Raw genomic sequence first — 24,115 nt, 5'->3', positions numbered from 1 at the left:
CGCAGGTGACGCCTTGCACGTTGGTCTACGGAAGGAGCCCAGCAATGACGCTCGACGTAATGCTGCCAGCGGCCACGGACGAAGACAATCTCGACGTCGCTGCCTATTTGCAACGCGCCGAAGAAGCTCGACAGCTCGCCCGCCTTTCGCATCAAGAACCAGCAGAGGCTCGACAGCTGCCACTATAATCTTCGACGAAGCTACATGGAATACTAACCCAGTCACCGTGTGTGGGTTTGGACGCCGATGCGCCATCGGGGACTTAGCGAGAAGCTTCTTCGGCAATACATCGGGCCATACAAGGTGCTTCGACGTCTCGGCGCTCTAAACTACGAGGTTATCCGGACGGCATTACGAGCTCTCAAAGGCGCCGTGCACGATCTGAAGTCGTCCATGTCGTGCGCCCTAAGCCGTTTTTTTGCGCGTTAGCGAACCTTAGGACTGTACCTTTTGCTTTATTATTGTAATTTTGCTTGTACTTATTGCGTGTTGTAATTTATTTGTGTATGCTCTTGTTTTTTTATGTTCTGTCACAAACATCGGGACGATGCTTTTTCAGAGGGGGGCAACGCCACGCCCGCTTCATGTTTTATTTTGATGTATTCGGGTTCGACCAGCAAGGACGGTTAGCAACACTCGGCGCTGACCGTGCCGCAGGGTTCGAGAAGCTTCGCGATTGTAGTAGATTATTTTGTTAAGAATGTGCGCAGGACTCGAATAGTCTAGATTATTCCGGAGCTTGCGAGACCACGAGTAATAAGACTCGAAAGTTCTATGCGTGATGTGTAAAAGAAGGCGAGTCCCAGCCATGAGCAGTTGCTCGACGGTCGACGCTCTGTTCGCCGCTATCAGTTTATTGCTGTAGTTTGACTTTCGGTTTCCCGGTCACAAGTTCGGCCAAATAAAGAGTTTAAGAGTTTCATCTCTGACGTGCTGACTGCTGCCTTCGTCGACGTCACGACCACGTGACAATACTAACAAAAAAAGTCGTCGACCGCGTACTGCAAGCAACGGCAACGTGGCCGGGTCCATCGGATCGTTCATGTCCTTGACGCCAGAGGCGCCACAGGTCATTTTTCGCAACTCTCAATTAAGAAATAAAAATACAAATCAATCTCTTACGAAAAAAAGCAGGGTTGGTTTGAGTCAAAGTGACGGACTATCTTTCCATCAGTGGAGTCATCTCATTTTATGCTCTGGGCAGATGTTGGTCCCTCGAAGGGAGACATAAACCAGTGGACTGGATTCCGGGAACAGTTCGAGCAGACAGTTCACCTAACCTTTTGTGAGACACTATCTTAAAATGAATTTTTTTTTTTTTTAATCTGAAGAACCACATTGAGGATTACTTATCAAAATGTTTATTCTAAAAAGACAGGGCGTGCAAATACGGACACAAGAAAGAAGTCAGGACACCAGAAACGCCGACTAACAACTGAAGAGACGCACAACGGCGGTAAAAAACGAAAACACGAAAAATCTGCGCATGCCCATGCAACAGGCGAAACTATCTATCCGGCACGCGTGGGGGTCTACGTGGAACATAACTGTTAAGAGGTGCCTCAGCATAATGCAATACAATATCGAGACATTTCCTTAACGTTTCAGAAGAACCACGTGTGCTGGTAGTATTCTCCTAGACCTTCGAAACCACTGTTAAATTTTTCGTCGAAGCACTTGAAGGCTGTGAAAAACGGCATCGCCATGTCTTGCCTCAAGGCAGCCCTCACCAAGTCTTTAACACATAATTGGGTTGCGCGAAAAAACACGGACGAAGAGGAGAACACAGGACGGGCGCAAAACTTCGACTGTGAAACGGAAGGCCAAAGCAACGCAATATGAATAGACATCACGCTGGCACGTGCTCATCAATCACAACAAAAAATCAACAAAAAGCAACAAAAGAATACTGTATGTAGAAAAACTGAGTGAAAACGCCAAACAAATAGATGATAGTGAAAAGAAACCTAACAATGATCAGCAAAGGCATGCGCACAGATTGGAAGCTGGAATAAACGCACTGTCCAATATAACGACTAGGTTCGATTACACAAAACCATCTAAAAATTACAGCTCCTTAGGAAGTAAATTCAGCGAAGGCATGCTTACGCATTTGTCACTTTTAGCAATGAAGAAGGCTTCCATTATTTTCATTTCCATTTTGTCGTTAGACTTGTACAGGAGTAGTGTGTCCCATAAGTTCGGCGAACATCCGCACCGCCTGCAGTGGAAATCCAGGTGGCCACCCGTGTGGGTACGAACGGCTAGTCTGTGCTCCCTCGCCCTTTCATTAAAGCAGCGTCCCGTCTGTCTGTGCCAATTGTGTGTTCAAGAATGCACCAACTAGCCCAAACGAAAGCTTCACTGCTCACCAAGTCGTGTGAGCACAAAATGAGTGATAGCTTTAACGCACAGGCGACGCGTCCTTTAGATGTAGGGTATCCTCGTGATGAAGTGGCCACGGTGGCTGAACGTTTAAAGAAGTCCACTATGTCAAGTCCGAGCATAGTTCCTGAAGGCGATAGGAAGAAACGTGTCGTAAATATACCGCACATTCATTTCGCATCTCACAGGCTAAAAAAGTAGGACTTCGATACGGCGTTAATGTTGTTTCATGACTGCCAATAAGCTAGGTAAGATTTGTGTGGCTGTGCAGAGGAAGATTGAGCGAGTAAAAGACAAGAAGCGGACCGATATTTGTTTCGGAAAACACACCAACAAATTCACTGATTGCCGTACAAGTGTGGTGTATGAGGTCCCTTTCAGCTGCAGCCGCTTCTACGTAGGACCGATGTTGGGCCGATGTATTAACCAGCTATTGTTGGAATATAAGAGATCGCTAACAGGAGGCTCACCTTCTAATCTATTGTTACATTGTCGAGATCGTACGTGCACGCCAAAATTCGATGAATGCGCAGTGTTGTACCGGCACAGAAATGAAGAAACGTGCCTGATGATTGAAGCATGGTATATCGACAATAGTGGTAGCGCATGCGTCAGCCAACCGTCGATTAACTTGCATAAAGGTGAAATCAAATGCCTTAGCAGTTATCTTCCACTTACACCCCCACGCGTGCCGGATTGGTAATTTCGCCTGTTGCATGGGCATGCGCAGATAAGTTTTCGTGCCTTCGTTCTTTTCCGCCGTTGTGCGTCTCTTCAGTTGTTAGTCGGCGTTTTTGGTGTCCTGACTTCTTTCTTTTGTCCGTGTTTGCACGCGCTGTCTTTTTAGAATGAATACTTACCAACCAGCTCAGCTCTCTTTAATTTTTAAAAAAATGTTTGACACCATTTTCAAAAATTTTGGTAGAATAGATTCCGAGAAAAAGTAGAAATATGTACCACTGTCTTTATAGCGGCGCATAATAAGTGGTGCATATGTGTACCGATGTCCTCAGGTGGCACCAAACAAAACAATTACACCATCTCCCACTACGGGGAACCATGTGGGGATACGAAGCAGGGCATGGGTCGACTTAAAGTTCCGTTCATCACGGGCACCTTGCGCGATGCTAACGCGTGCTTGCAAGTGGGCAAGCAGTGGTGCAAGTGCACCATGAATTCACTGTAGTTGCCGTTGCTGTTACTCGTCGCAAACTATTGTTGGAGCACGCCACGCGGGTTCATCGCGCGTCTGCAGAATCTCGTTCCCCGACACCATCACATGATTGCTGAGAGAGTGTAAAGGGGAGAGGCCACAACGTCTTACCCAGCCCCTTACACGGGCCCGAATAGGCATGCTCGAAACGGGCGGCGCAAAAACAAATGGCAAAGGAAAGACTACACACCACAGAGCGCCTTCTCTCACAACGTTATTAGAAAGAACATACACTATTTAAACCTTCACCAAGTACCACGTGCTCTTACATCATTGATAGCCGACAGGATATATAGACATGTGTTGGTGTAAAGATTAGAAACGGTTACGAAACAATGATCACATGTACACTTTTTTTCCCTTATGTGATGAAACGATTGAGAAAACAAATTTCATCGTTATGCAGTGCGATTGATGGCACGCTTACACATAGATTGCCTTTTTTTTTGTTAATGTGATGAGCCTCAACAATTTCTCTAGTAGCTTGATTGTTATGCCTGAAAATACATATAGTGTCATGGAAGTTGGGGGTGCATCCGTGTTGTGCACAGTGTCGAGGAACGTGCGAGTACGCATTGCCGTCCAATGAACGCCTGTGTTCGGACAGCCTTACATTGAGGCAGCGGCCAGTTTGCCCAATGTAAACATGACCGCAGTAAAAAGGAAGCTCGTATGCAACTCCCGTTGTGCAAGGCACAAACGGTGACGTGTGCCTTACAGTGCAGCGTTTTTTTGTCACACCTAAACTTTTTTCTGTCACTTTCCTTTCAACTATACCACAGATTCTATTCATTTTGTTGGGGGCGGAAACAACAACATTTATCATATACCGACCAGCTACATTTTTGAGCGCATGCCACGGCCTATGTACATGCGGAATTACAGTGATTTTTTTCTTTTTCCACGGCCTTGTTATCCTTGGTGGGCGTTCCTACTCTTACACGTTTTAGGAGCTTCCGCACATTCAACCCTGATAGCACTTTCTGGAAAGCCTGCCACTCTGTGACGCTCAATTTGTTTCACACAGCTTTCGGCGGTTTTGGGAAACATGATTTGCGCCGGCCGTTTCGAACATGCATCACCAGTTCCAACTTGCCGAGGCATCAATTCTTCTACAGGCCGGAATGCTACAGGCCGGCACACATCGTTTTGTCTGCGTTACGCCACGTTAGGACAGCATACATACGGCAGCCCGGGCCCCTAAAGTTCTCTGCGCGTATCATCATCAAGGCGGTCGAAAACAAGAGGAAGGAGACTTCTTGGCGGGAGCGCGCGCTCAATATGTTACAGACGGCTATGCTAGATGGTGGAAAGCGCACGGTCGCCAATGAAACTACGGACACAGCCCCGAGCAAAAGCTGCTCGGGGCTGTATTTATTGAACATTTGTTGAACAGGAACGGAATGTAATTGGGCTGTATGCTTTTCGAATATTTTTTAGCATTAAATGTGCAGCGCAATATGGTATTTGCTGCACAGATAGCTGCTGTGTATGCGAAGGCGACCTGCGACAGGTATACATGAGCCAACGTGATTTTTTTACTACAGTAATAAGCCGCACCTAAAGCGGACTGCCATTGACGCAGCTTACGCAAATAAAATTTCAGCGACAATAAAAATGGAAATACTACGTACGCTCAAGAGTGTCGCTGCGATATCTACCCTGTTAGGGCTCAAACCACCAGCCAAAATTAAGCTCCAAAATCGTTCGTTGCAGATAACGGAATAATAAGGGCAGCAAGAATGTCTTTCTGTATTCCAAGTTCTGTTTAGCAAACGAGTACAATGGAAAACTTGACCGGTATGTTTGTGGCGACCACTGCGCACAGACCTACGCAGCCTCCGTCTCGTCACTGATTAGCCCGGCGTGACACAGCTACCTGCTGCAACACGCTTCCGATACAACACGCTTCCGGAGGCTTACGTCACCACTGCTGGCTATATAACCCAAGCTACCAAGCTTGGTTGCATGTTTGTTTCTCTAACCTTCCGAAGCGCAGCATCGGCATGCTTGCCCTGCTGCTGCTACTACGTTAATAAACATCGTTTCGTTTTATGTTGGGATCCGTCCTTCACCGACCCGCATCCCACATCTGGTGACCCGGAAAACGAACAAACCGCACCGCCATGACCCGGACCTTGGAATGACCTTCCAGAAGATTCCACGGGACCTTCACGCCGAGTCAACCGACCTCTGACACACCTATCACGATGGCGCTGCGACCGGATGAAACCACGGCGCACTGCATCTTGCTGCCGCCGGAGTTTCCCGAATTCTGGCCGCAATGTCCAGCCATCTGGCTCATCAAGATGGAGGCTGGTTTCTCCCTGCGTAACATCGTCTCGCAGCAGGACAAGTACGCCATCACGGTAGCTATGCTTCCTCCTGCTCTGCGACGCGTTGTGCCTCCTCTTGGGCCGCAGGCATACGACCAACTTCGAGGGTTCGTGCTAGCCCCACCGCAACCGGCAGCAACCGTGCCCGCACCCGCCGTAGCAACCGTGCCCGCACCCGCCGCAGCAGCCGTGCCCGCACCCGCCGCAGCAGCCGTGCCCGCACCCGCCGCAGCAACCGTGCCCGCACCCGCCGCAGCAACCGTGCCCGCACCCGCCGCAGCAGCCGTGCCCGCACCCGCCGCAGCAGCCGTGCCCGCACCCGCCGCAGCAGCCGTGCCCGCACCCGAAGCAGCAGCCGTGCCCGCACCCGCCGCAGCAGCCGTGCCCGCACCCGCCGCAGCAGCCGTGCCCGCACCCGCCGCAGCAGCCGTGCCCGCACCCGCCGCAGCAGCCGTGCCCGCACCCGCCGTGCCCGCACCCGCCGCAGCAGCCGTGCCCGCACCCGCCGCAGCAGCCGTGCCCGCACCCGCCGCAGCAGCCGTGCCCGCACCCGCCGCAGCAGCCGTGCCCGCACCCGCCGCAGCAGCCGTGCCCGCACCCGCCGCAGCAGCCGTGCCCGCACCCGCCGCAGCAGCCGTGCCCGCACCCGCCGCAGCAGACGAGCCCTCGGCACCCCGCCGCAGCAGACGAGCCCTCGGCACCCCGCCGCAGCGGACGAGCCCTCTGCGCCCGCTCCGGCAGACGAGCCCTCTGCGCCCGCTCCGGCGGACGAGCCCCCGGCACCGCCCGCGACGGCAGACGAGCCCCCGGCACCGCCCGCGACGGCAGGCGAACCCGCAGCAGCAGACGAACCCGCACCATGGCCAGTCGGAACTGTTCCCCAGCCGATAACAACCGGCTACACATGTGGCGGGGACCACCCTCCCGCGCCCGTCAGCTGTGATGCGTCCAACGCACGATTGTTGGCGACACGGCATCCCACACGTTTTATGTTGGGATCCGTCCTTCACCGACCCGCATCCCACATGTTGAAGCGATGTTTACGAGGCGCTCATTTAGGACACTCTAGTGGATCCTTACAAAAAGTTTTATTGAAAAAACATAGAGAAGTTATTGAGCAATGTCAACAGATGGCACTGAAAATACATTGTGGATCAATAGAAATACCGTTGAGAAAACTGTTGACCAGTATTAAAAATTGACCCACGACTTTCAATTGAACGACCATTAAGCAAATCAACATTGATTTATCATTGAAAGAAAAAGAAACGTCAATTGAAAATACGTTGTGCATCATTAGAAAAACCGTTCAGCAAGCTGTTGACCAGTATTCAAAATTGGCCCACGACTTTCAATTGAACGACCATTAAGCAAATCAACATTGATTTATCATTGAAAGAAAAAGTAACGTCAATTGAAAACACGTTGTGGATCAATAGAAAAACCATTGAGCAAGCTGTTGACCAGTATTGAAAATTGGCCCACGACTTTCAATTGAACGACCATTAGGCAAATCAACATTGATTTAATAATGTTTGCTGTCGGGCTAGTTGGTACATAGCTTAACTTCAATTGATGGCGCAAATGTTAAGACAGGAACGTAGAAGACACGTAAGACACGGACAAGGGCACACTCGCAACTAAATTTTATTCTTCCGAAAGCTTAGCTTAAGAACTCTCAAGCATGCGCACAACCCCACAGAAGCAATATCCATCTCTGAAACCACCGCTTGATCAAAACCTATCCACCAAAAAACTATACTCATTTTTATAAAGAGTTACAGAAGGAACGCTGACACACAGATCGCCAGCTTTCTGTTTGAGCCCCGCCATGGTGGTCTAGTGGTTATGGCGCTCGACTGCTCACCCGAAGGTCGCGGGATCGAATCCTGGCCGCGGCGGCTGCATTTTTGATGGAGGCGAAAAAGTTTGAGGCCCGTGTACTTAGATTTAGGTGCACGTTAAGGAACCCCAGATGGTCGAAATTTCCGGAGCCCTCCACTACGGCGTCTCTCATAATCATATCGTGGTTTTGAGACGTTAAAGCCCAGATACTACTACTACTACTTCTTTCTGTATGAACATAGCCTCAGCCAATTCCCTTGCCACCTTGTCTTTTCTTTTCCGCAAAATGCACACGCTGCCCAGTAGTGGTTTACACGTGCAAGCCTTACAGTGATGTGGCAAATGAGATCCGGTCCCATTCCTTATAGACAGGGCATGCTCTGCTAGTCTACGCTGTCCGCGAAGTTTCTCGAACACTGCTTCGCGGACAGCGTCGAGCATTGATAACCGTCCTTGCTGGTCAAACCCGAATACATCCAAATAAAACAAGAAGTGGGCATGGCAATACATATGCCCGTCTGGCCGATGTACATCCGGCCGCAACTCAAAGGAATCTTATCCGCGATGCGCAGCGCCTATAGGGGCGCCACTGAAAGCCGCGTAGCGGCGGCCGTTGGAACCGCAAGCGGGTCGCGTAGCAGACGCCTTCTTTCACTGCAAGCTTGACGGAAGTGCGCGCGTGCGATTTGCCGCTTGTGCGCGTCCTAAATTACTTTTGCGGCGATAGTGTGCGCAAAGGAGCCGGTAGTAGACATGTGTCCTATGTCACAGCTGTGTGGGATGACACTAGGGAATTTTTTAATAGGGGCCCCAAAGCCCTTTGCGTGTGCTCGCTTTCGGTCAAGCAGGAGCTAAGAGTTTTAGAATCTTGTCTGCGGCGCTTTGGACACTCTAGTCTTGGCCAAAAGCCGTCGCTTCAATGGGGACCGTCATGTTTGGTTGACGCAAAGCGTTAGGGGCAGGCTTTGGGGCTCCCGCTAAATTCGAGAATTAGCGTCCCCAACGCAAAACCCAAACGCTGTTTGGGTCTCGCGTAGAGACGGGCAAAGCGGCTCACTTGAGTGAGCGGCTCCGAACGGCTCAGCTCACTTAAGTGAACCGGCTCATTTGAACGGCTCACCGGTTCATGGTTCACCTAAATCAACGGAGGAAGGGAAAACACTAGGAGGGAGAGGAGGCAAGAAGGAGGCTAGCCTCCCCCTCCTGAAATTCCGCGGCTTGCGCTGGTCGCTGCTGGATGTCCCCCCCCCCCCCTCGCTTAGGCACCCCTCTGCAAAATGTTCTGGAGACGCAATTCAGTGCCACGTGCTTCCGCGTGACTCGGGAAGCCTAGATATGCTCCCTACCGTAGGGGGGTACTTGCTCGGGATTTTACGGTACACTAAAACCAGGACGTAAACTACGTTCATCTGTTGGTCTTCGACAAGTTGCACCCGCTCACGATGAACTGCCACGTGCACCGCACACAGCTGAAGCCAGGGCTTTACACACAGCGAGCAAGTAGCGCGAGTCTGCCCGCAGCGGCCAACACTCGTCGGCCAGTAAACGAAAGTGAAACCAATGACGAAACTTCCGTGCACGCCTCTGGATAACAACATGGAGCGGCCGGTGGGCACATGGGCACCGCGGAGGAAGCCGAAGGCGAGGATGCTGCGACTACGTTGATTGTCCCTTCTCCAATGTTGTTGGCTGCGACCATGGCTGCGACTGTTGTGAGCAAGGACGAAAGGGCAGTTGCTTTCTGTCATCCCCAATAGATGGCGTAAAAGCCAGCGTAGCGTACCTCTCTCGAGGAGCGCGAACTCGAACGAAGCGGCTCGACCGGTTCAACGAACAACACCTAGTGGCGTTGGTTCTACACGGCTCACTGAGCGAGAGAGAACCGGCTACCGACAATGCACTACTGTACCGCCCGGCTCATGCGCTCACCGGCTCACCGCTCATCCCCAGCTCTCTGAGCAGATCGGTTCAGCACGGCTCACTGAACGAGTGAGAACCGGCTTTCCCCCTTTCCCAAAGAACCGCCGCTCACTTTTACTGAGCCGCGGATCACCCGCTCTTTAAAAAGAGCCGGTCAAAAGAGCCGGCTCGCTCCTGAGCGACCCATCTCTAGTCTCGCGCATGCGCAGTGGCCTCGACGCTATTTCTTTGGGGCCCAAAAACGATTGGGGCCCCTATTCGAAAACTCTCTATTGTCACCATACGCGCCAAGTTGTTTGCCACAGAAAAGCGTTAACAAGCTTCCCTACGAAGTGGAGCTCATCGTAAGTACACAACTTTCTTTATAACGCCCCGATCACTAATGCCTGCATACGTTCACGCGTGAACCAACGTTTTTTATCGACACAGTAGCTTCGTTTATGTGCCATGTGTTTACATAGTAGAGATTTTGATGGAGCGCGCTGTCTCACCGGCACATGGATTTCACAGGTGCAGTCACGCGAAGGGTCAGCGTTGGTAAAACTCTGAAACTAGCACGATAAACTAGCATAACGATAAACTTGCGATAAAGAGCAGCACGATAAAGTGAGTGAGCGTTGAGGCGAGCGCACAGCGAACATTCTGCACCGATGATCGCATTCCAGTGTCATCAATAGCTAGAATGCAGCCGATTTCGTGCAGAACACGTGTGATTCCACGGCGCTTTTGTAAAGGATCCGTCAGCGGCCCCACATTCTCTAGCATTGCGCTTCGCGCCATTCGTTTTTCAAGAGAGCCTAGCAGTGTCGCGTCTTATCAGTAATAACAAATTCTTATCAGTAATAATAACTTCTTATCAGTAATAATTCGTTTTCAAGAGAGCCGCGTCGTATCAGTAATAACAACCTCATGTGCATTGTAGCGTCTACAATGCAGGCGAGGCGACCAAGTGTAAACGTTGTAGCGTTCGCTGAAGACTTAGCGGCATAAATGGAAAAATAAAAACACGGTAATCGTTCTAACACTGCCGTAAGCAAAGCGCGATTGCTTACCTTCTGCGTCGGACAGCCGCAATTTACCGCCGCCGTCGCTCTCGCTCATGAAATAGCACCGGAAACTTGTAAAATTCCGTTCCAGGCGAGTTTTTGTATTGTGCTTGAGCATCCGACAGCGCAGCAGTGATTTTCCGACGTCGCTGAAGCCCGACAGACTCGTTAAATTACGATGAAAAACATCCATCCGTGCACTCGCGTACGCGCTCGTGGAAACGCTGTTCGCTCGAACCCGTCGACGCTTCTGAGCCGTGGCGGCAGATGGCGTCGTCGGCGCTTTGCGCATCGCCTACACGTTGCATATTCCATAAAGCGCGTCTTCTTCGGGTGTTCTTTCCACACCCAGGGCTCTTATCAGAGTTTTCTCGGAGCCGAAAACACTACCGGTACATTGTACCTAGAGGCAACATTTTTCAATGAATGAGATACCTTGTGAATGTAGGGAATGACGACGGGACGCCTAGTTTTATCATTCACTGGAGGAGCACCACTGACATCACGCCGAACCTTCTTCAATAAAGCCTCGCAAACAGATCCTAAAAGAAATGAAGGGTCCCCCGCGGAAAGAAGTCTAGAAACTTGCAGTTGAAAGCTTTCTTTAACTGCATGTGAGCAGGACCTATCTAGAGCCATCTGCAAACTAGCAGTTGCTATTGCTCTCTGCAAATTCTTCGAATGTGCGGAATGAAATGGCAAAAAGTGGTGTTGTGCGCATGCTTGAGGGTTGTTAAGCTAAGCTTTCGGGAGAATAAAATTTAGTTGCGAGTGGGCGCTTGTCCGTGTCTTATGTGTCTTCTACGTTCCTGTCTTAACATTTGCGCCATCAATTGAAGTTAAGCTATGCACCAACTAGCCCGACAGCAAACGTTATTAAGTTATATTTCTTGTACAACGGGCCCTTTCTTTTTTGGTTCTACTCCTCTTCCGAATGCTTCTGTTATTGTATCGCTCATCGCTACGAATTCGTGCAGAGCAAGGATCATCTCCTACTGCTTGAAGGATGGATTTATACCTGGTGAAGCGGCAAACCTGTTTGGTTTTGTGAAACCTTTCTTGGGACGTGCCAAGCGCGTGTCGAAGATTGCGCGCGCTGAAATGTTGCGACAGGTCCGGCTGCTGTATGAGTGGTCGCATCTTCCGTGCTTCTCCCAAGTTTCTGCCGAGATTGCACACAAGGAGTTACTGGTGTTCGAGAGATTGGCTGCTGAAACTACTGAATTTCAGTGGCAGCGGTGTTTGCTCTTGTTACCGAGACGTAGGAAAAACCTGGGTCATACTGTTGGCTTCCAGGTTTTGGATGACGTCCAGGTTCCGGCTGAAGTGTCTGCGGTGCTAAAGAGTGGTCCTAAGTACAGTGTGCAACCGACCATTCCCGCCCACGAGCTACTGTCTCTGAACAGATGTTTGGGCAGCAAGGCTGAGTCAGAAGACAGGGAAAGATGTATCCTGGACGGTGCGGATACATTGAAGAGGACGGTGTCGAAGGAACGTCGACGAGAACGTGACCCTATGGACACTGTTGTGTCTTATTTGAGGCAAAATGACTTGCGCCTAGCCATGGCGGACAAGGAGGGGGGCTTTTCGCTGATGACAAAATGACACTTCGACCTCAAGGCGGCGGAGGCTGTGGAAAAGAACTTCAGACGTGTGCAGGTGTGTGCGTCAAAGTGAAGGCTCGTGCTGTTGCCTTGTGCAACGACCATGGCCTCCCCAAGTAGGCAAAGAACATTAGTAAGTGCAAAGGAGACAAGCGTTCGATTTTTTCCAACGTGAAAACTCATAAACCTGGCATGCCGTTTAGGGCTATTGTCAACGAGAACAGGTCATGGCAGGTGGCAGTCATGGTCATGGTCATGGCAGTCGATATTTGTTAGGTAAGTTGAACAGTCTCGCTTTCGACAATCCCTTCATGGTTAAGAATTCCGACGAAATTATTAAGTTTTGAAGATAACAGCTCCGCAGGGTTTTTCTTCTCGATGGACGTGGAAGAGCTGTTTTACTCGGTACCCCATGCAGAGCGATTTAAAGCCGTTCGGTCATGCATTGACAAGAATGGGGAGGTACCTTTTATGAACAATGATGCAGTTCCAGTACAAAGTTTTTCAGCACTGTTGGAATATTACCTTGACGCAACGTTCATCTCGTTCCATGATCAACTGTTTGTGCAGAAGAAAGGCATCTGTATATGATCTTGTGTCGCGCCTGTTCTGTGCAACATTTTCCTTTCTAACATGGATCAACACCTGGAATCCGCTTTGCTAAATGACAAGGTTTTGAAGGCGTTTCATTTTGTTGATGATTTTTCAATTGTCATTACAAAACAACCAAGTTGCGCTTATTCTGAGTGTGTGACTGAAGTCCTAGACACTTTTAAGGATCTAGGACAAGGGCGCCGGTTTGCTCATGAGCTCCCCGCTGGTGACAAACTTCAATTTTTAGATATTCTTTTCACGATTAAGGAAGACCATGTCTGTTGGATGTGTCACCCTCGTGTTCAGAAAGAAATTTTGCCGTTTCATTCCTCACATTTGAAGAATGTGAAGAGAGCAATACAAACTGCTTTTGCAGATGGGGATGGATCGCCAGCAACACAAACACAATTGACATTGAACCGACATTACACCTGCATAGGCAGTTTTTCCTAACCACTTTATAGACCTCGCGTGGCTCTGCGGTAGAATACCTGATTGCCACACAGTATGCTTGGGTTCGATTCCTGCTGGCATCTTATTCTTATTCTTTCCATTCGTCGGGTGAACACTGCCGATGTCGGTTTTTCTTAACGCTCTTTCATTTAAATTACCAATGTGTGTTCTCGCTGTTCCTGGGTAGATATAAACTGTCAATCACCTGCGGCGCATACCGGTACACCGTGGCCCGAGGTAAACGGGTATGTGCCACAGGTGTCTGGAGGAAAGCGCTTCACGATGTGCGCGACAGGATTTTCACGTTATTCATGTCATGACCCCACAGTCATATTCCTGAAATCATCTTACCCTCCCATGCCAATTTTGGTCTACACCAATTTAAGGAGGGGATAATGAGAGCACCCAGACGTAGGAGTCTGATAGATAGATAGATAGACAGATAGATAGATAGATAGATAGATAGATAGATAGATAGATAGATAGATAGATAGATAGATAGATAGATAGATAGATAGATAGATAGATAGATAGATAGATAGATAGATAGATAGAAGCGCTGAATGTGACAGAAGTTTGCTAAGAAATGCTTCGAAGTGGAAGATGGAAGCTTGCGATGAAAAAATCCGTAAACGGGGGCTGAGTGCTCGAGCTGACGTTTCGACAAGTGGACTTGTCTTTTTCCAGCATTGAAGCAGACAAGTCCACTTGTCGAAACGTCGGCTCGAGTACCCACCCCCTGCTTACAAATTTTTTTATCCTAAGAAATGCTTAGCATTTAAAAAAGCACAAACATTGTACATGGCACTGCTAGACAGTTATCGCTATCGCAGTGTACAGCTGCATACTTTTAAAGAACAAATGGGCTTTTTATTGAACAGAAAAATATATGCCTCGCGGAAGCAGCTTGCCTGCCTCCGGAACGACTCGGGTGTGTCAATCTCTGTCAATCTCTGCACAGGCGTGTTTTCAAGTGCACGATCAGCTCACTTTAATTTTACATGTACGCTGTGAATTTTCATTGTTTAGAAAACCATTGCTTTAGAAAACATCTGGCGTCTTTCGTTAAGCAGCTGGCGTCTTTTCGTTTTGCTTTAGAAACATCTGGCGTCTTTTCGTTTTGCTTTTAGAAAACATCTGGCGTCTTTCGTTGGTTTATTTCATCAATCAACGGCGTTTTGAACAAACTTTTTATTGTTTAATCACCCACAGGAGAAATCTCACCAGGCATTACCTTGGAGGTAAACAATGGCTGCTAATGGGAATTAGAGGCAGAAGAAGTCGGCTTTTAGCTAACACTTACACTTCTACTTCTACTAATGTTTCCTACTGGAACATGCCAATAGCTGCTAATGGGGAATGAGAGACAGAAGAATTCGGCTTTTAGTTAACGCGCACGCTGTGAATTTTTTATTGTTCCACAACGCACAGGAGAAATCTCCCACCGGCACCACCTTGGAGGTCAAGATCTGGTACTAGCGTTAAGACTGGTTACGCACTACGACGGGGACGAACGGGTGCCGCTTTAAGGAGCTTCGCCTCCAAAATAGCTGTGCGACGCGCGCCTGCCCCACCTGGCTGTAACACCGCGTTCCCTGCCTACGCGCTCGCCCCGAGAAAAATTGGGGCCGGGCTACCGGGACAGCACGACGCGCTTTGCGTTTCCCTATAGTGCGGCCGTGGTGTTCAATCACATTTTAACATGCCGCGGGATGGCGACCAAGTTCTGCGTCCAATATGCGACAACTTCTGGCTATCACAACTCGTTCTCTGATTACGCTTTCACCGTTAACTACTACAGCTGCCACAAGGGTTTGTTTAATCGTTGAACATGGACGTTAGTCGTCGGCATGGAGGTGTACCACCAACCATCAATGTGGGTGCATCCACGTTAAACGGTGTTATAGCTGCCAGACATCAAAATACATTGTGCAAACTCTCTTATATCAACGTACAGTAAACATTGTTACTTCTATAAGGGTACGTTTTACTTTCGTGTTATTCCGATTCCTATGACGGAGGGATCAACCATGTTTTTTCCCCCTTATCTTTCTCGTGTCTCTTATTTGTGTGTTTTCGGTTGGACTTGTCTATTCCGGTATACTGAGAACAGGTCTAAGGAGGCTTAAGCATGACATGTCATTATGCGTCTTTTAGGGGCGAAGCTCCTTAAGACGGCACCCGTTCGTCCCTCGTAGTCGTAGTCGTAGTGCGTAACCAGTCTTACGCTTTGACCTCCAAGGTGGTGCCGGTGGGAGATTTTTCCTGTCCGTTGTTGAACAATAAAAAATTCGCAGCGTTAGCTAAAAGCCGACTTCTTCTGTCTCTCATTCCCATTAGCAGCCATTCTTTACCTCCAAGGTAGTGCCTGGTGAGATTTCTCCTGTGCGTGATTAAACAATAAAAATTTTGTTCAAAACGCCGTTGATTGATGAAATAAACCAACGAAAGACGCCAGATGTTTTGTAAAAGCAAAACGAAAGAACGCCAGATGTTTCTAAAGCAAAACGAAAGAACGCCAGCTGCTTAACGAAAGACGCCAGATGTTTTCTAAAGCAATGGTTTTCTAAACAATAAAAATTCACAGCGTACATGTAAAATTAAAGTGAGCTGCAAGTCGTCATAACTCATCGAACCTTTAGTATAAGCACGCCCGATCTCACGTCCGTGATGATGTACTGGGCAGAATTCACGGAAGATTCACGGTTTACCGATGAACCTCCGCAGCTTCGCCCACTCATCATCATTCACTCCGTGGATATGCTGTGATTTTTTTTCGAGTCATACGTGACAGCCGCTGTAAGGCCCTGCGCGAAATTGGCTTAAACTACGAAGTATGATTTTATTCTCGGAAAGAGGGCCATACCCGGCTGGCTACAGGTCGGCCGTGTCCGCACTACGGGAAATACGTGCCTTACCTCCGCTGCGCGTCGATAGTATTCCATTATTTTCAAGATCGAGCCACATTCTATGCTGATGAACACGAAAACTTGCGACTATCGTACTGCTAACAATATTGCTCTAAAGAAAGCGGATATCAAAAGAGCTTAAGCAGTGAGAACATTATCATTGCTCTACCAAGTTTCGTCATGCTTTGAAGACAATGCACGTTCACTAGAAAGAACACTCGCGTTACGTTTTATTGTCTTAATTTCTAGGCTTTACCAAATCATGATCGCTTTGTTAAGAAATTTTCTTGACCCATTTTTTGTGCTACAGATTACTGCTCAAATTCAAGTTCAGACATGCCTAAACTGTAGGGCTTCTTCAACAGAAAAATTTTTTGTTCAAATGCCGACAGGCAGCTCGCAAAGCAAAAAGAAAGATGCTGTCTGAACTTTTAGGGCAAGATACATCAACATCAGACAGATCAGTTTCATATTGCCTTCTCCTCGCAGTGAAAGAAAGGTCAATGACTGTTCTGAACTGTTTCGAAAGTGGATTACTTTTTGTGCGCCTGTCATTTTCTCCGGTTAGACGAGCTCGGCATATCTCACGTCGAGGTACAAAAGGCACGAAGTTGTTTGCATAAGGGATAGAAACGAGACTCCAGTTCGCGTTACCGAGATGTCTTACTGTCACCAAATTATAAATGTAACGATAGCTTCGACATTTCCCTCGTATCTAACCGCATACAAAACTTCTCTATTACTGAAGAACAAGTTACTAGTACGAATATTACGCACGTCTTTTGCCACGGTGGGTTAGCAGTGAGCTTTAAGAAGAAACGTGATCAGCTAGAAACCTCATAGCAGCAGGAATTATTCGGCGCAACTTTTGCTTCGGCATAGAATAGAAGCTATGGCACCCGCTGAGTTATTACATAATTTGCACTTCGACCTTTGTAGCAAGCACGCAATAACAAAATTAACACCATCTTCCCAAAGGGAACCCTCATGAGATGCGGAGCAGCAGCGTTGCGCACGGGTGGTGTCACGGGTTGAACGGCGCTAACGCGGTGGAGAGGGTGAAGCGAGAGAGAGGTGACACGTACAGACATGTTTCAACGCGTACGTTAGGCGCGCGTCAGGTTTATTGCGCGTCAACCGACGAGTCGGCGGTGTAGCGAGCGGCGGTCGCGGTAGCGGCAGGTGTTGCGGGCGAACGGACGAGCGGCAGCTGCGGGCCCTGCGGCAGGCGAGGGCGAGAGTGACGTCAGCGCGCACTGCGAGGGAAGCGTGACGTCAACGTGCAGCTGCGGCGTGACCTACTTGGCACCGCTCCAACACCTGCGGCGAGGGGAGCGCGTCGCGGCGCGTTCGTATGGACGCACGGAGGGACAGCGTTAGACAGGCTAGTCTAAGAGCTGCTTCCTATCTACAAGAACTACCAAAGATGGGGCAGTTCACAGCAGCATTTGTAGTAATCGGTTCTTGTCCTTGCTATTCGTAGCAATTATAACGGCCCACGACGGCTGCTCGATTCAGCTAATAAGTTTAGCTAATTATCTTAAGTGGTAACAGCAAACACTAGACGCACAGAAAGAAAGAGACAAGCATGAGGACACTGTTGTCCTTGTTTACAAAACAATTCCACGACGCAAACCACCGAGACGAAAAGGTGAAAGGAAAGAGCGTCAACTCGCAACTGACTTTATTCTTGCAAATGCACCGCAATATATATACCATGCCACACATGCGCAATAACACACCACGCGTCACATCGAACATTCGGCCACTCTCAATGCACGTGCTAGTTCAGAAACCTGTCAAAAAAATCAAACTCAGTTGAACGCAGTACCACCGACGTATCGCTAATACAGATATCTTTTAGAGGCGAAGCTCCTCTTAGCCTAACCTTGTCACGTCTCCGTTGTCCGGAGTAACCACCTTTGCAAACTGCCCACTACTTCGTCTTTGCAAACATCCCACTACGACGCTTAGAAAAACAGAGAGCTGAGCTAGTTGGTACGTTTTCATTCTAAAAAGACAGGGCGTGCAAACACGGACACAAGAAAGAAGTCAGGACACCACAAACCACTGAGTTGTTAGTCGGCGTTTGTGGTGTCCTGACTTCTTTCTTGTGTCCGTGTTTGCACGCCCTATCTTTTTAGAATCCCACTACGACCCATCACCGATCCTTTGCAAACTGCCCATTACTTCGTCTTTGCAAGCCTCCCACTACGACCCATCACCGATCCATTACTTCACCGGCCATAAAGCCGTTATAATGAAGGGGGAACGGAAGCCGCGTCTAGCTACCACTTACGATTAATAAAATTTCTTGTATATATATATACAGTGTTTGTGACGTCTTTGATGATGTACTGGGCTATCGCTTTGATTACTGCTGGGCGAAACCACTTAAGATTTCACGGTGTAACCATGATTGCTTCAGGAGCTTCGCCCAAGCTCTTCATCATTCACCCGCGAATATGCTGTGAAATTTGTTTCTTTCGAGTGAGGTATGCTTCTATCATCTCTCGCTCAATCACCTCCTTGCTTCTACCTAGAATAGTGATATTGGCAAATCTTGCCTGACATCCACACGTGCTGCAGTGCATAGGCAAATATTCCAAAAGGTTATTCTTTATCGAAAGAGCATGCTCCCTCGCTCCTGTTTTCCTTGTGTTTGGCTGAGCATAATTGTTGCTCTAACCACTCAACATGCGAAATCTCCAAATTGCCCAGATGCAAGTCATTTCATCTAAATAATCGAGAAAACTGTAATACAACAACACTAACGAAAAACGCATGCAGCCACAATGGTCCCACTGATTTCCCCCAGTGCAGTTGTCGCCCAATCACTGATAAAACCTTGCGCTACGCAGGAGCTGTACAGCAAGAGCCACGACTCCGTGGGCGTCCTGTTTGCGGCCATGCCCAATTTCTCTGATTTTTACACCGAGGAGTCTGTGAACAACCAGGGACTTGAGTGCCTTCGCTTCCTCAACGAAGTCATCTCCGACTTCGACGCCGTAAGTTGGGCTCTTTTCAGTCTCTTAACGGATCACAGCTGTTTAACGCGATAGAGTTAAAAAGCTCGTTTCGCAGAAATTCCGGTATCGGCGTTGGTTGTGAGTGAAAAATCATGATGTTGTCCGTGACCAAAAAATCTAGAAAGATGCAAAAAATAATAAAAAACTTCGGGTTCGAGTGACAATCGTAACCGTCCGTCTGTGTGACAACCAGCTGTTCCACCACACAGCCACGCTATTTCTTGAAACTGCTTCGGAAAAAACGCTATATGAATAATGGAGAGAGAGGGAAATAAAATAAAAATCTTTGTGTCCGATGAGAATTGAAGGAAGGCCATCTGCGTGGCAAACAGGTATTCTACCACAAAACTACGCTATTTCATGAACTGCTTGGGAAAAACACTATGAATGCCATGTAGTGGAAGGAGTTTCCTTAATCTTAACACAGCGCATACACACAAACGTGCCTATAAATAAGAAACCGGCGGCACGAGCGCTGAGGCACTCGTTTCATAGGTACGTTCCTTATTCATACGCATGTAAGGCACGATTCCTTATTCTTCTGTGTTCGTGTGTGTGCGCTGTGTTAAGGTGAAGATTTACCAATTTGCCCAAATAGCCACCTTACTCGAGTGTCCTTAAGGCATGTAATTTGCGTGGCAGAAGCGTATAATCGCGCCAGGCGTTAAAACATGTGAATTGTGCATTGAATGGGTGTTTTAAAGGCCCAGCCGTTACAAAGCGCTCAGAAATCTTTAATCATCATCATCAGAAAAAGCATCAACAAAGTGTACAGCTGCGTAAGATCGCGTGTAAGGATACGTGTAAGGAGAGCTACGTAAGGACACGTATTGGGCCTTTCGCTGATTCGCAGAAGGAATAAGTATGGCGTAGCAGGCATTAAAAATTTTACTTGCAGTGGGTATTCTAGGATATTATCAAACGGCTAGTATTACGCGCAAAGTCGCTCGTTTCCTTACGGCACTGTTGATGCATGCACCAAGAACCGAAGCTAGGCTAGCAGTCGAGAAGGCGATGCGCACTGGGCCCGATTTTCTGCTCTTGTAGGCGAAGCTCAAGCGTCCGCCAATCTTTTTTTGTTTTTCTAACACGAAAGTGTTTTATGCCGGGGTCCACCACGGCTCCACTGACGTATTTCCGTCATGGGTATGACGTTGTAAAATATGCACTAACAGATGGCAAAGAAAAAAAAACTAGAAGAAAAAGTTCCGTAGCCGGGAGTCGAACACGACCCCTCGCTCCGCAGAGCGCGGCGCTAACCACTCGGCCACAGATCTTACATGCTCCAGCTTACTAACGGCAAGCTATTTATATACACCATTTACCGTTCGCGATACTCGGAGCTCCGTGACTTCAGCTGGTTACTGTTATCACTAGCGAGATGGCGCGAAGAGCGCGCAGGGCGAGCGGGGCGTAGCAGGGCGCGCTTTAAAGGTCGACGCCCCACGCGTCGCGATGCGAGCGCGCTTCTACAGGGGGTGCCTCTTGTGCGCGCGCGTTTACCTCGTAATGGTGGCGGTTTGTGCCTCTTGTTTTTTCACCGCAAGTTTCCGTTGACGTTAAAGGAGGGCGCGAAGGTCACTTCGCTCGCTGCAGCGGCCCCGTTTCCGAAAGGAGCGCGCTGCTCACACGCAAAGAAGTAACAATTGTGATAGTTGTTAGTTCGCGCTCGTCCAGTGTATGTTCTTTTCGTGCGTCCTTTCTACTTTAGAGCGCGCTGCAAGTTTCGAGCTGCTTGCCGTTCTTCGTGTGACATTACAATTTGCTGCTATAGCATTCATTACTTTGCCATTGTGACGAAACCACGCACAATAAACGCCAACCACCCCTGTGAAGACATGTTTTACTTTCGTGTTACACCGATTCCTATGAAAGGAGGATCAGCCATGTTTTTTGTTTCTCAGGCGCCAAACACATGCTGAACATGAACGCACAGCGATAATTAAAGTGCAAAGACTGCTCACTGCTCGGGATTGGTAATTTCGTGTCAGCAAGCCGGAACACTGCGATTGCGTGACCATGTGGATTCTTATTAGCAGAGCATGAAAACGTACTTATTTCGTAAACACTTCTTTCGACGAATCGACCTTAGAAGACGCCAAAAAAACATCGCTTTATTTCTGAGAAATCCGTATGGATTTCCTTGTGGCTTCGTGCTACAAACGGGTGGTTGTCTATTTTCCCTTTCTTAACCCTTCCGCCACCTTGCGGGTTTCCGCAGAACTGATTTGCAATCGCTGAATTCATTAACGTTTAGCTGCTGTGGTCAAGTAATCACAGTTCTAGCACAAGTGAACTTTAACTTCGAACACACAGGATAATCTGTTGGCAGCGTTATTGCTTTGTTGTGTCTCTGTGCATCCTTGTATTTGTTTTTCTTTGTGCGCACCGCAACCATCTGAAAACACTTGGCCCTGGTACGAGCGCTGTTTTCTACATGTAGGCACGGTTGCGACTCTTTATACCACCACTTTATACACATGTGAACTGATTATGATAAAGAGACGAAATAAATTGACCAAATAACGAGAGTAGACAGGTGGGCCAGTTAGTCCAGAGTCACGGAAAGTTTTGGAAGCTGAAGCACACACGACATGTGCCTTGTGTGAATAAATTTCAGCGCAGTCTGCGCTTGTTGCATCTCGCTGTTTGTGGCTTCGAAAGGTTACCATGAATGTCTAGAGAGTTCGAGTTGCTCCGCTCTGGGATCCCTCCGTCGGGCACGTTTTTTTTATCTGTGGTGTATGGCGTTTTCTATCTATGGTTATTTAAGGTGTATCGGATTCCTCAGATACACATGAGATATTCTAAACCTTAGCTTAGCCAATGCGCTCAAACGGTCATGTCTATACATAAACTGTCAGAAGTGTTACGGCAACAGGGAAAGCTCCTGGTTGCTGCAGGTGTACCCTGAGTACTTAATACTTTTTTAGCACTCTGAAGCACGGTTCAGGAAAACACAGAGCGGTTTATTCATGCTTCTACGCTGTCTACGAACTACTTCTTCCTTCTCTTAAGCAGACTCCCCACTACCAGTTCATGTCCAAAGTTGTGCGCCAGAAGAAGATAAGTCTGCATGCCACAGATGGGCTCCCCTGCGGGCAAGAAGATTCAGACAAGATTAAAATACCGAATTCAGAATATTCGCACTTGCATTTGGTATGGAATATTAAATGGTGTCCCACGCGTATGTTGGAAGTATCCATCACTAAATTAAGATGCCGTATTCCCCCGCTTAATTTTTACTTAAACAGGTCTGGTCTGGTGCCATCCCCTTTGTGTGCCAACTGTAACAAACCAGAAAATATCGACCATTATCTACTAGGATGTCCCTGTTTCAAAAATTAAAGAAAAAAGTGCTTCAAAATTTTATTTAAAAAATTGGGGATACCCCTAATACTCTAAATATCCTCTTCTTTGGGGCTGCTTCATTGGAATTTAGTGACAGCAACGTTTGCGGGGCCCTCTGCGAATTCCTGTGTGACACATGACATTACCTTGCTAATTAACTTTTTCTCAATTTATTGCTTCTCATTCCCCCTAAACAAAATCTTATTTCTTTAATTCATTTTCTCGTATCACGACAATCACGATATTCTATTTGAAAAAAAAAGCCACTTTTCTCTTTCCCAGTTTTTTCTTAATGTTCCAATTTACTTTAACCGCCGGCTTCTTGGCCAATCTCTCGTTTTGGGTGTGAGACAAATGCAAGGAACCCGCAAGCAAGCAATCAAGCAAGCAAGTGGCCAGGGGCACTTGAACAAGTGGTCGAACGGAGCTGTTGATAGTGGGTGCCGGCTTGATCCTTTCGGTTGCGACTCTTTCTTCACGCCCATAGAGTTTCTTACAATAATACCTAGAGGGGAATCTGGCGCTAGTGTCTACGCGGACTCCTTGAGTGGCGCTTCAACCACCATGGGAATGATGGGAAGTATAGGCTTCGGATTTGCTTTGGATGGATTAGGTTCTTGAGATTCGCGACGCTCGTTTGCCGAGTGTGAAACAAAGCGATATGAAGTTATTTCCAATTCGAACTTGCTTTATTCTTTTGTACGTAAAACTTATTGCAAAAAGTTTGCGCGACTGTGGGATAGAACTTAAACCTGGACAAATTCAACCACCAGGGTATGCATTGCTCTGCAATTGTGTTCCAGATTTGGCATCACAATATAATGAAATATTTTCTTTACAACACTTGAAACAAACGCGCTTGCCTTTCCCTCGAAAGTACGCATTATCTATTTATGGAAATAACAGTACCGTATTGAGTGAGAAACACTTAACGTATCATATGCTGCGATGACAGAGGCGTCTGTCCAAGTGGCCTGCCCCCAACGCATGTCTCGTTTTGTAGTGAAGTCGAGTCAGAGGAGCGCGACGGCGCGTCTACTTAGCGTCGCCGTCGTATTGCAGTCGATTTGAAAGAGTTTTGACAAGTAGAGCTTCTAAAAACACGTGAACTTTATGCAATTTCCTGCACTGGCATGGGACGCTACATATATGCGCAGCGGTGAGTGCACGACGCTTTGCTAAAACTATCAAATACAACCTGTAAAGCTGCAACGTGGCAGCAAACTAAGAAACCTAGCGGTCTTCAGCCTCTTTGAACAGCGAAGGCACTGCTTGAGTGCTTTGCAACGCACCACACTGCCCACGCCTCGCGAAGAACGAAAGTGAAACTGTAGAAAAAGATCCGTAAACAGTTCGCTAGCTAACGTAATCCAATCCGAAGCCTGTACTTCCCATCATTCCCATGGTGGTTGAACGATCGCAGCGCCAGT

The 24,115-nt window shown here is 48.1% G+C and overlaps 1 protein-coding gene across 2 annotated transcripts in view; it reads left to right on the top strand.

The window, feature by feature from the left end:
• The window catches only part of LOC119384145 (adenylate cyclase type 3), a 778,406-nt gene that overhangs the window by 510,108 nt on the left and 244,183 nt on the right, over positions 1 to 24,115 (top strand). For both annotated transcript variants that reach the window (XM_037652438.2, XM_037652439.2), the window contains exon 13: positions 19,167 to 19,313. In XM_037652438.2, the coding sequence (XP_037508366.1) occupies positions 19,167 to 19,313 (147 nt within the window). The remainder of the gene's footprint in view (positions 1 to 19,166; positions 19,314 to 24,115) is intronic.

This window comes from Rhipicephalus sanguineus, chromosome 2 (assembly GCF_013339695.2).
Source record: "Rhipicephalus sanguineus isolate Rsan-2018 chromosome 2, BIME_Rsan_1.4, whole genome shotgun sequence".
Lineage (NCBI taxonomy): Eukaryota > Metazoa > Arthropoda > Arachnida > Ixodida > Ixodidae > Rhipicephalus > Rhipicephalus sanguineus.
The sequence above is the reverse complement of the archived record's forward strand: the minus strand, read 5'-3'. Positions and strand labels throughout refer to the sequence as shown.